The 12,355-nt window shown below is 36.7% G+C and overlaps 1 protein-coding gene across 8 annotated transcripts in view; it reads left to right on the top strand.

The window, feature by feature from the left end:
* Positions 1-4: 4 nt before the first annotated feature.
* The window catches only part of NEGR1 (neuronal growth regulator 1), a 1,037,762-nt gene continuing 1,025,411 nt past the window's right edge, over positions 5-12,355 (top strand). For all 8 annotated transcript variants that reach the window (XM_086390573.1, XM_086390567.1, XM_086390568.1 and 5 more), the window contains exon 1: positions 5-857. In XM_086390573.1, the coding sequence (XP_086246699.1) occupies positions 682-857 (176 nt within the window). In that variant the 5' untranslated portion in view covers positions 5-681. The remainder of the gene's footprint in view (positions 858-12,355) is intronic.

Raw genomic sequence — 12,355 nt, 5'->3', positions numbered from 1 at the left:
AATAATATACCTCTTCCCGATTTTTTTTTTTTTTCCGTTTTCTTTCTGCCTACCCCCCCCCCCCCCCCCCCCGCCCCGCCACTTCATTTCCCCCTCCCTGCTGCATCCTCAGTCCCCGGGCGGGGTTGCTAAGGAAACGGCCGCTTGGCAACGCGCGCGAGCCCGGGGGCCGCCGGCCGCCGCTGCGCTCCGCGCTGCTTCGGCTGCTATTGCTGCTGCTATTGCAGCCTCCGCCGCCGATCGCCCTGCCTCCGCCGTCGCCGCGCCTCCTCCCTCACTCGCCGGCGCGCTCCACTCCTCGCTAGATAGTGCGCGAGCCGCCGGAGAATTAGACACACTCCGGACTCGGCCAAAAGCAACCGAGAGGAGGTGTAGAGTGGTGCTAGGGGGTGGGAGGGGAGGGAGGGAGGGAAAGCAAAGAGGAGGAGGGGAGGCAAAAAAGAGAGAAACAACACCCAACAACTAGGTGTGGGGCGGGGGGAGAAAAGAAACCCACCTACCCACCAAATTAAAAAGAATTAAAAAAAAAAAAAAAAGAAGAAGAAGAAGAAAGAGGGGGAAAAAGAAGGGGAAAAAAAAAATCCTGTGGCGCGCCGCCTGGTTCCTGGGAAGACTCGCCAGCACCAGGGGGTGGGGGAGTGCGAGCTGAAAGCTGCTGGAGAGTGAGCAGCCCTAGCAGGGATGGACATGATGCTGTTGGTGCAGGGTGCTTGTTGCTCGAACCAGTGGCTGGCGGCGGTGCTCCTCAGCCTGTGCTGCCTGCTACCCTCCTGCCTCCCGGCTGGACAGAGTGTGGACTTCCCCTGGGCGGCTGTGGACAACATGATGGTCAGAAAAGGGGACACGGCGGTGCTTAGGTAGGAGGAACGTCGTGCTTTTCGTACTTGTCTCAATCTGTCTGTCTGTCTCTCCACCTTTCTTGCGGTCTTTTAAAACCAAGTAAAGATGCTGGTGGTGATCTCTATCAAAAGGACCGCATTTCAGGAAGTCCAGGTGCTGATTCTGCCTGGAGCCGTGGCCCCTTTACTCCGGGGCAGGTGGCAAACAGAACTGGTGATGCTTAAGCACTTTGCCGGAACGCCAAGTAGCCCTGAGATGAGTGAAGTGTGAGGTTTAGGAGGGGCCAATGCCACTTGGAAACTCAGTTCACAAGGTCTCAGTTTTACTGTCCTGGGGTACTCTTGGAGAGTCTGACAAGTTTATCAGGTTTGTTTCTATTTTACTGTAACCTAAGCGACTTTTTCCAATTGTTGGCTCCCTGCTCCCATGTATTTTCCCTCTCACTTGGACACTTAGGCTCAATTTCTCCCTTTTCAGTTTTCTTTCTTTCCTCTTATCGCTTTGTCCCCCTGCCCCCCCCCCCCCCTTTTTTCCTTCCTTCGTTTTGTTTTTATTTTTTTTCCAATTCCCCTCCTTCTTACTCTTTTCTATCCATTACCTCTTTTTATTGCTTTTCTGTTTTTCCTCCCATTCTTTTTTCACCTCATGTTTTCTTTTTCATTTCCACCACTCTAATTTCTGATCCTTTTATTTAACACACTTTCCTCCATTCTTTACCTTTCTCCATTCTTCGTTTTTCTTTCTCATTAATATCCCTGGTCTGCGAGCTTGACTTCTGTCTCTCTCTCTCGACTCACATTTCCCATCTCTTTCCCCATATTGTTTCCCATCCCTGTCACACACACATGTGTGCTCCCTCTAACCCCTTACAGTTCCATTTTCTCACCCTCACAAATCTCTTTTTCATAACCACACTCACTCACATATTCTGTTTCACATTCTCATACATGCTGGCACTTCCATACTCTCCCTAACAACCACTTTCACATTCAGATTCTCTTCTACTCTCTAAAAAGGCACCCGCTCCCTCCTTCACTGTTCCACACATTGTCACTCACACATGTATACACACAGTCTCTCCCTCTCTCTGCTACTCTCTATCCCCTCATCTTTCCCTTTTCCTCCCTTTTAAGTCTTGGCTCCTTTTTCTCACTCTTCCTTCTTCCCTTCTTTTCCCCAAGCTTGGGCATTGAAATGTTTTGTCACTAATGAACATCTGTAGACTAATTTTATCTATAAACAACATTGCTGTAAGAGTCTGGTAACGTTTTTTCTCCTGTGAAAATATAAATTGATGATCAGCAGTGCTTAGATCTAAGCAAGGCTAAATACCCTTATACCTTCATTTCCTATAGCCTTCCCTTCTGCCTGTGACACCCCCACCTGACATAGATTCTGAAAGATATCCTTTCTCTCCACTGGGTGGTAGTTGGCTTATAAGTACAGATTGCAGAAAATCAGTGTATGTGGCATGTTTAAGGTAAAACAGAGAGGGCTATGTTTTATTTGAAACATGCAATATATTGTAAATTTAATGATCTTGGATCTGGGTGTGGTAAACGATTTACACCTTCTTAAACATGCCTATGAGTCCAAATTAATGTAGAATACTGTTACAGTTTCTAATAGATACTAGTTTATAGTGCATATCTCTACTGTAAACACAAAGCTACTGGATGTGTACAAAAGTAACAGTTTGTTGCCACTTAGTAAAATACCTCGAATTGCTGATAAAAGAGATGAACTTTTGGTCACACTGAGGATATAAATTAAACCCTTGGTGATATTCTTTATATTAAGTTTGTTTTGGAAGTTTAAACAACAGTGGTAAGGATGAAGTGCTGTCTTTAGAGCCTGCAAACACATATCATGGGAACTGCAATCTATATAGTTGTAGTAGCATATTACCTATTTGTAATGAGCATTAACATTTTCAATCTAAAGGATTTGATAGACTGCTTGTCTCTTGATGGTATATCTTGGGTGTTTTGTTTTTAGAGAATAATCTAATGACTACTATGGCTAATTAAAATAGCTGAACTCATGGTCTGCTTCTAGGAGACCTATGTTTCGTTCACTCATTGCTGCCAATAGTGAAGCTTCTCTAACTAGCGGCAGCAATATTTTTCCAGTTTTGTTGGTTTGGTGCAGTCCTTGTTTACTTGTGTGCACCTACCTCATCCATTTACATGCTGTATCCTGAATTTTGTCATATCTTAGTTTAGAGAACTTTTGACTTTTAAACTTTTTAAAGAGAATGGTATCTCTGTTTCTTTTGAATAATGTTTTTAACCAGTTACAGTTTTCTTAAAAAATAAACAGAATCTTTCTTTTTTTTTTCCATATGAAACAAATCTGATCCGCATTACTTTTTACTCAAAGTAATTGGTTTACAGTAATTCTAGAATTCTCTAGGGACTGATTCCATTTTTTTTTTTTTTATCATTTTACATTGACCATACGTTTTAAATACTTTAAACATATATAGTTGTAAGAAACCCTCTCTCTCTTAAAAAAATGTTAAATTGCATCAGTTATTTTTCCTGCAACTGGTATTTACTCTGTTCATATACCAGTACAGAAGAGCTTAAGGACTATTTGAGTGTAAGTCAGGTGAGATATTTTTCATCAAAAGTAATGATCCAAAGTTTTCACTTTGGATACTTGGAATTGTATTTGGTGTAATTATCTAATTCATTAGAAAACAAAACAAAACAAAAACCCAAAATCTTCCCTCATACAAACACGCCTTCACATCAAAGTACAGAAATCTAGTACTCAAGAGAACACTTTACTGAATTATGTGATATTGTTTATTAAGCTTTACATGTTTTACTCTTTTTAATGTAACATATTCCTCCAAGTATCTCATAAAAAGCAAATAGTGGCATAACAGTTATCAAATAACTTTAAGTGCTAAAGGCCTGAAAGTGCAAATGTGTCAATCAGTGACTCTGTTGCTTGTGGTACATTAATGAAACAGAAGTTTAAAGGTCAAATGATACATTTCTATCTCCTAAATGCCAGAGTGTCTGTTTTAGAGAAAAGAATCAAGAAAAGCAAACCTTTTCTTACATTTTGTTATCATACAAAAGGGAATCCATTCTGTGATCCACTAACTATACCTATCATTCTATAAATCACCTTCTCTGTTTGGATTAGAAGACTTATAATGAAGTTCCATTTAATAATTTCAACATTCTTATCATTTTAACTTTGCCTCTTAAGCTTAGTGAAGCAATATATTAAATGTCAAAATGTCCCTTATGTCTAATAATGATATTCACTGATAAATCTCTGAAGAATTCACTTGAGATATTTGGACATTCTTGTTGAAGTATTTAATGATGCATCTATTCAATACAATAACACTTGGTACCTCCCTTACTTTAAATAAATGCATGGATGTCTGGAGCACATTGTAATTTGCTACCAGTACAAATTAACATTTTCACTAAATTTTGAGATACTAGATATTAGATTGCTACCACATTTACTACTTATTGATATTTTATGCTTAATAGAACTTGTTAATCTGTATATGGAGAAATGAACTTTTTCTCTAGTCTTCAAATTGTATTTTGTAGTACCTGGAAGATCTGAGTTGATGTTTTATCAGGTGATGTAGCAAAGAACAGGACATTCCAGAACCACACTGGTCATGCATTAGGACCCAGTGTTTCTAGATCTAGAAAACCAAGGGGAACATAACTCTGCTCTGGCCTAATACATAAATTTCAGATGATTTTTTTTTGTAGTTTTGCAGCTGCTTTAATGTGAATCAGTCACTTTATTCTTACCTTATTAACAAATACAGTTATGTCGACATGTCCAAAAACGTTTAATATTCTTTTGAGACAATACAAGGAACAACCTCATTTATATCCTCCCAGTTTTTAAAAAGACATGTCATTTTTAAGAGAGTTCTTTCATCTGTTTCTACTTCAACTCATCTATGAATTTTGTACATTTTAAGCTGCCATCCTGATATGAATTCAAAATACCCCATTCTCTACTTGTCATCCTTTAATCAAAGGAAGGAAGAGAGATTCTTTTCTTAAATGTGATATCTTCTTTTACGTTAGCAAAGTTGAACATAACTTTGTCATTTTAATGCAATAGATTTCAGTGAAAGTTATATGAGATCCTAATAATGATATTGTAATAGGGCAGAAGACTTTTGCTTCAATCACAGAACATAAAGTGCATTTACATAGAAGCTATTTCCATTGGAAGTCACAAAACTTACGAGTAGATTTATAAATGGATATCACAAGTATTTATTACTTCTCAGACTTTGCTCAATTCATTTGCCTTTTGATTAGACTACATTAAATTAGTTTTGTTTTGAAATGCATGCTATTGGATACAAGAAAGTAAATGATGTATAAGAATGCAGAATTGTCAATAGCAATATACCTCAATTATACTATACTTTTTGAATATCATTGAAGAGTGTCTTCAACGGTAGAGTCTCTTCAAACTCATTTGTTGAGTCATTCCTACCTATTTATGTGGTGCAAACACACTGTTCAACTCTACAGGCATTTGCAATTTATAACATTAAGGCATTATTTAAAAGCCTATATGCTTATTGAATAGTTGAATAGTGTTATTGAACAGTTTTTTTTTTTTTTTAATTCTGAGGTTTTTCTCATTCTTTTCAAAAGAGAAGGGGTAATAAATGGTCATGCTGAGTCATTTTGGAAAAATATGCTCCAAAATATGGAATAAAATGCTACAATGTTACCTGTAGTGATGTGTAGAACTGTTGTATTAACATGAGGCACTACTTGATACATTAATACATAATCATTCATTATATTAAAGAACAACATAGCATTTTAAAATTTTCCAGATGGATTTATATTTTTCTAGTCTTTTTAGTCCAGAAGGACTAATTAACCCATGTGGTTGTATAAATCTTTGAGAACAAGCATGTTAATGAACTGCTTATTTTACATAGTTGAATTTACAGTTAAATAGCTTCATGAACTAAATTAATTCTGAAATACCTGAGTTGCAAAATGTTTGAAGAATTATTCACATCCTGTAAGTGACATTTCTGGGCCTTATTGACCAGATCCAACTTTTATCCTTCTGCTATGCTTTGCTGTTAGAGAGAGACAATGAAGCTAATCCCCAGGCTGTATTCCCTCGTTCTTCATGTCAGCTGTGTTCAGACTGTGGTTGTCCTGTGGTAGGTGGTTTTGGGAGATGGGAGTACATGATGAGTGAGAGGCCAAGGTGTTTCTCCCCTCCTACATTGCTTTGGGCAGTGCTCAGCAGTGTCCCCATCTCCCACTGGAAGCTCTTTGCTCCATTTTCCACTGGATAACCAACTTGGGCTTCTGTATACTGCCTCACCCATTTGTTCTTCCATCCTAAGAGTAGTAGTAGCTTCCTAGTATTTTAACCGTCGGGTTGTCTTACCATCACCTGTTCTTCTTATCAACTTTTCCATCATCTTTGCAGTCAATTCTCTGAATTAAATCCTGTAAGTTTTAAATATTCAGAGTGGTTTACATTTTTCTGATAGAACCCTGATTAATATGTGTTGAGAAGTAATAGTTTTAGTGATTTTTAACTATATTGAATATTGCTCATGGTAACATAAATAGTTGCTTCCTAGCACTGGATGTAATAGTTGTTTAAGGAGGCAAGAATAGAACCATAATAACACTGGAGCATACTACAAAAAAGAAAGATGGATATTTGGGGTATTGTCCACACCCAGACTATGGTGAATACAATAAACCAATTATATACATTTTAATTAAATATAATGTTAAATAATTAATTGAAGTATAAATAATATACCAATGATATGAATGGGAAAAATAGTTGATGAATATAAATTGGGAAGAATCAATAATACTGTATCTTTTTTTTTTTTTTTTTGACTGAGCAAAAGAGAACCAGGGCTAAACTCTGTGGATATGTGATCAAAATGTTGAACTAATTCCTACAGTGTTGACTATTGAAATCAATAGGAATTAAAGACCTTTCTTTTTTGTAGCTTAATACCTGAAGAACAAATCAGAGTTTCCAATTTCTTATGAAATATATGAAGTGTATGATCATAAAAGTGCATGTAACCATTGTACAAATAAGTCTCTCAAGCCATTTGAAACTTTTGATTAGAAATCAGATCACCTTTCTACCATATCCTGTTCAAAATGTCATACACTAAAACATTATAGACAACGTATTTCTAACATGGAAGAGCTAAGGGAAGCTTTATTAGTTTTTTTTTTTTTTTTTTTTACTTTCTCGTTTAACAGAGTATTAGATGATGCAGTGACCTTCCCCTTACATGCTTCAAAATAATATCTTTCTAAAAGATATTATATAAATGTCTGGCTCCAATATAAACAGCAGTCATCATAAAGTCCTACTTTTGCTGCTTTTATCCACACTTTCGCAGGAAAGATGGTAACTTTAAACCATGAATAATGCAGTTGTTCAGTTGCTATGTTGTACCTGACTCTTTGCAACCCCATGAACTGCAGCACTTCAGGCTTCCCTGCATTTCACCATCTCCTGGAGTTTATTCAAACTCATGTCCATTGAGTCAGTGATGCCGTCTAACCATCTCTTTCTCAGCACTGATTTCCTAATAGTCATCTCTAAATGATGCTCTAGAGAGGATTTTCCTGAGTTGGGACAGAAGTTGGACTTGACTCATTTCTTCATTTCATTGTTCTTACAGCTTTGTTGATCCATGACAGATTGTCATGGACATTTCTATGTATAAGGGAAAATAAAATGTATTGCTCTTTTTTTTTGGATCATTGTATTGCCTGCTTTCTTGCTTTTGTAGAAGAATTTTTAAATGGCATCACATGCTTTTTTGTCAGATATTTTATGTGTTTCAAATTCAACAATGGAAACAAACTTCCCAGGCTATTAAGAGAGTAAAATCCAGGATTTTCTACATAGGCACTGTCATTAACAAATTGGATTTTAATTGGACTTCCCTGGTAGCTCAGTTAATAATCTGTCTTCAATGCATGAGACCCTGGCTCGATTCCTGGGTCAGAAAGATCCCCTGGAGAAGGGGTAGGCTACCCACTCCAGTATTGTTGGTCATCCCTGGTGACTTAGCTGGTAAAGAATCTGCCTGCAATGTGGGAGACCGGAGTTTGATACCTGCACTAGGAAGATCCCATTGCAACCCACTACAGTATTCTTGCCTGGAGAATCCCCATGGTCAGAGGAGTTTGGCAGTACACTAATAATTAGTACACCATATCTAAAATGTGACAATTTATAAGATATTGGAGAAATTTAATAATAGAAGTTTTTTGATGTTTTGTTCAAGTATTTTTCTTTTATACTGTGTTAAATTTGATTGGCAAAACACCTGGGTTTGTAAACTTTATGACTGTTGTTCATCCATTTCTAGGGCCTTAATATTGAATCTTGCCTATATCAAGCCAACTGCCACTATATTTTAAATTAATGAATTTTTGGAAGGATAAACAAAAGATTAAATGTATTTTTCCTTTAGATTATTAATTATTTCAAATTTTAATAATTTCGGTATCTTTATTGCTGCAATAGATCTGCGTGCTTATCGTGATTGAGTACTTTTTATTGAATCCATTTATCAATAGTCTCTGTCTTTAAGTAATGCCTGCAGAAGTCCTATTGGATTGAGACACATACATTGGAATAATTCAGTGTCTTTAAATTGCAGGATACAAGCTACTAGTGAGTCTTGAAGAAAATGTATTAGCTACTAAAGGTATTTTTTTTAATAAATTGTACTAAAATATGGTAGAAAGCATTATACATAGTAAAGGTAAGTTTTATTTGATTAAACTTTTATTTTTTATGTTTGTGTGTTTATACTCTGCCAAGATTTTAGATGTATTTCTTACTGTAGGTTTCATCAGAAAAAGTTTGTAATGCAATTATAAGGTACAGTTTTAAGATTATTGAGATGTATTTAATAGTTTTCAGAAGATCTAAGATTTTAAATTATATAGGAAGGCTATTGCTCTTTGTAATTATAATTAGCTGATAACAGGAACAGTTCAAAGTAGCAAAGTGTCCATTGTAACCTTCTAACATTTTTTCTTTTCCTGCCTCAACTCATGGAGTCTCCTCTTCCTTTCTCCTAAGGTTTCAATTAAATAAAATCAATAAAGATACAGAGGTATAGAGAATTGGGTATTTGTTGAGAATGAATAATCTCAATTGTGAAAAGTAGCTACACTCCCCAAGCCAGAGCTTAACTTTTGTATCATTCTGACTATCTCCCAGAGGTAGGTCAACTGTACTTTATAAACCACAGAGTATTGATACTAGCTGATAGAATTTTAATGTGGTCATATGGCTTTGATTTATAATGTTGAGGAGGTTATCTATTAGCATAGTGTTTTCTAAGCCATATCAAGTTCTGAATCCTGACAGAAGACCTTTGATGCTCTTAAGCATCCAGCTGGCATGAAATTTGGTCTTTTAATCACTTTCTCTAGGAAAAGGGGAATATAGGAAAGGAGGAATTTGGCAGTGTTGCCAGTATTAGTGTTGCTGTTTTGAAGAGAAGCCAATACATTATACTTTATGGATAGCTGGTAATTTGTTCAATTTAAGGAGGATGTTTATAACACTTTTTGGTCCAGAACTAAATTATTTTTCACTGAATTTCACTAAGTCCTTTGGACACAGGTCCAGTGCCCATACTCATGCTACAAGATTGGGCTTATTTAAAACTATAGCTACTACCATGAAGTATTGAGAGATTTTGGATGAGTTAAAGGGCACTGGGGGAAAAGTGTGTTTGTTCTGTTGTCTTCAGAAACCCCTTTCCTCTCATGCAACTAAGTTAAAAGATGTTATAAGGATTTAAGAGATACTATGAACATAAGAGCTATAATCAGAAGGCAGGAGAGTATTTTCTGTTTATTCTCTCCAATTATATCACATACTATTGTTTCAGAATATTGCATAAATAAGTCAAAGGGAACATAAAGTTTTCCTAATGCTATAATATTTCTTATAGGAGATCATATTTAGATATATCTGATTTGTAAATAACTTATTTTCAAATTAATGTCTTGGTAACCGATCAGCTAAATAGAAAATGACATCTGTATTACTTAACACATTGCTGGCACCTTGTTAGTTCTCAAAATCTGAATGTGGAGTGAAGGAATTGAAGGAGAGCTGAAGGAAAAGAGAGAAGAAAGGCCAGGAAGAAAGTATGATATATAAGTGACTTCTAATCAAAACCTAAGACTTTAGATCACCGGGATACATAAAGTTCAGCCTATATTATCCTACATGGAATAATTGTAATAAAAAGGAATCAATTATATTTCATATAATTTATTAAATAATCAGAATGATCCTAAATGTATACCCTCCCCATGATGAAGTGAGATATATATATATATATATATATATATACACACACACACACACAGACACATATTCACACACTGTGTATACTGAAGTTCTGAAAAAATACACTAAGTATATATCTTCCTTCAGTGTTACTAGTCCATTTATGTTTATTTTAAAAGGTAGATTAGCACTTTACCTTGGCCTGCAGTTGGATCAGAGGCTAATATGGGGAGAATATGTTCACAAAAAGAAATTATATATAAGTTATTGAGTTAAATGCTCACTTGTCTTCTTGAGTATATGTCATTGATCACTTTTCTTGTTCACACATCGCTTATATGAAATAATAGATACAAAGAGTTAGTTTAGCTTATCCACAGAGTTTATCTTTTATTGTAATTGATTAGTTGCATTGAAACCTGTCATGCTTTGAGGTGTCCAGAATGGGAATAATGAGAGTTTGATTATCTACTTCTCTATTTCCTGGCTGTGTGACCTTGAACAAATGTCTTTAGTTGGCACCTCCCTGGCAGAACAACATGGATCATATGAGATAATGCATGTAAAATGCTAACATATTATCTGCCCTTTAGCAAGCACAACATCTATATCAGCTGATGATTTTAATCTGCTTGTGTTCTTCTAGTCTCAGTCTGAAATGTGTCGGCAGTACTTATTGATATGGGCATATTTTCCTCATTTAAGTCATTTTACCAATCATTTGTGAAACCACTGTGTAGTATCAATTGAAGATATATTTTTGTTGTGATGTTGTTAAATAATGCTTAAGTGAAGTCCTGTGGTAGCAGATGGTGAGCTGAGCCTTGGGTCAACAGAAGACTGCACGGAAATTTGAAATAAAGAAGTTTTTACTCACAGGGCTTAGATGAAGTAGACTGCACACCTCTAGGGGCTGCACAGGGAGGTCAAGGCAAGATGCTTGTAGAGAGAGCAGCAGGACCGGGGGCACATTACTTTATTGTGGTTCCTGGTTGGAATGATATAGGGTTCCGTGGTGAAGGACAGATTGGTCACTTCCAACCAAAAAGAATTAGATTTTATCTAAGGGGAAGGCACAAGTTGGGAGGCAGGGGAGAATGTTGGTCACAGGGATTGCTGAGGAAATGATGTCAGAACTTACATTTGCCTGTGAGTCTTCTCAGCTTATCTAGGACATGCACCGGCTGGAGGGACTAGTGTCAGCTCAGGGTCTCTTTGGCCCACTTGGTGCCCACTTAGTCACAGAGTGGATGCATGGGCAGCAATAGCATAAAGTAGTTTAGCTAAATCTTGACATTTTATATTTTAAAGATCCTACTTAATGGGCATACTTGTATTTGTTGTTGCTGAGCCCAATGACCAAGTCAGAAGACTCCAAATCTGGAAGTAGAAACACACTATAAAAGGTTTTATCTATAGGGTGCAGACCCAGATAACTCAATAGTAGTGAAACCCCAAATTGTATGCTCAACAAACTGATGGTGATTTGATTCACTTACCAGAAGTAAGAGATCCCTGTAATTGGGTATTCGCATGAAACATCAAGGACAGAAGGAAAAATGAGAAGAGACAGAAAAGAAGAAATAAGAGGGATTAGAAAATACAATGAGATGGCAGTGGATGAGTTTAGAGGGTGAAGATGAACATTTGTGACAGAGTCTAGAATGGGAGAGGCGATGACTGGTGACAACACTGGAATTGTCGATAAGAGGGTTAGAATAAAAAAAATAGCTGTGTATTCTCGATAAGACAGCCAATAATTATTCAGGATTAGACATGCACTTATCGTTTCTTAGGGCATCTGTATGTTATGCTGAAGGCAGTGCAGTTCAGATGTAGTCTATGGGCAAGAACACTCTGTCTGTATTGCTATTTTTATTCATAGACAATATGTTCAGTAGAAGCTCAGGAATTATGAATGCTTGCTCAAATTCTGCACATTTGCCAAATGCATAACAACAAGATTTAAGTTCATAATCATGACGAAGCCATCAACACCATGATTCAGATTCAACTAACACGTATTGAGTACCTACTATATATGACATAGTTTCACAACAATATGTGATAAGGTATTGCTTTTCCAGCTTTATTGCTAAGTAAATTCAGGCTTAAAAATGTAATGTAACTTGCCTCAGGTAGAACAGGTAGTGACTGA

Source organism: Bos grunniens, chromosome 3, assembly GCF_055505025.1.
Source record: "Bos grunniens cultivar Pamir isolate PY7600 chromosome 3, Bosgru_T2T1.0, whole genome shotgun sequence".
In the NCBI taxonomy this organism is placed as follows: Eukaryota; Metazoa; Chordata; class Mammalia; order Artiodactyla; family Bovidae; genus Bos; species Bos grunniens.
Note: the sequence above shows the minus strand (reverse complement) of the source record. Positions and strands in the feature narration are given on the sequence as shown.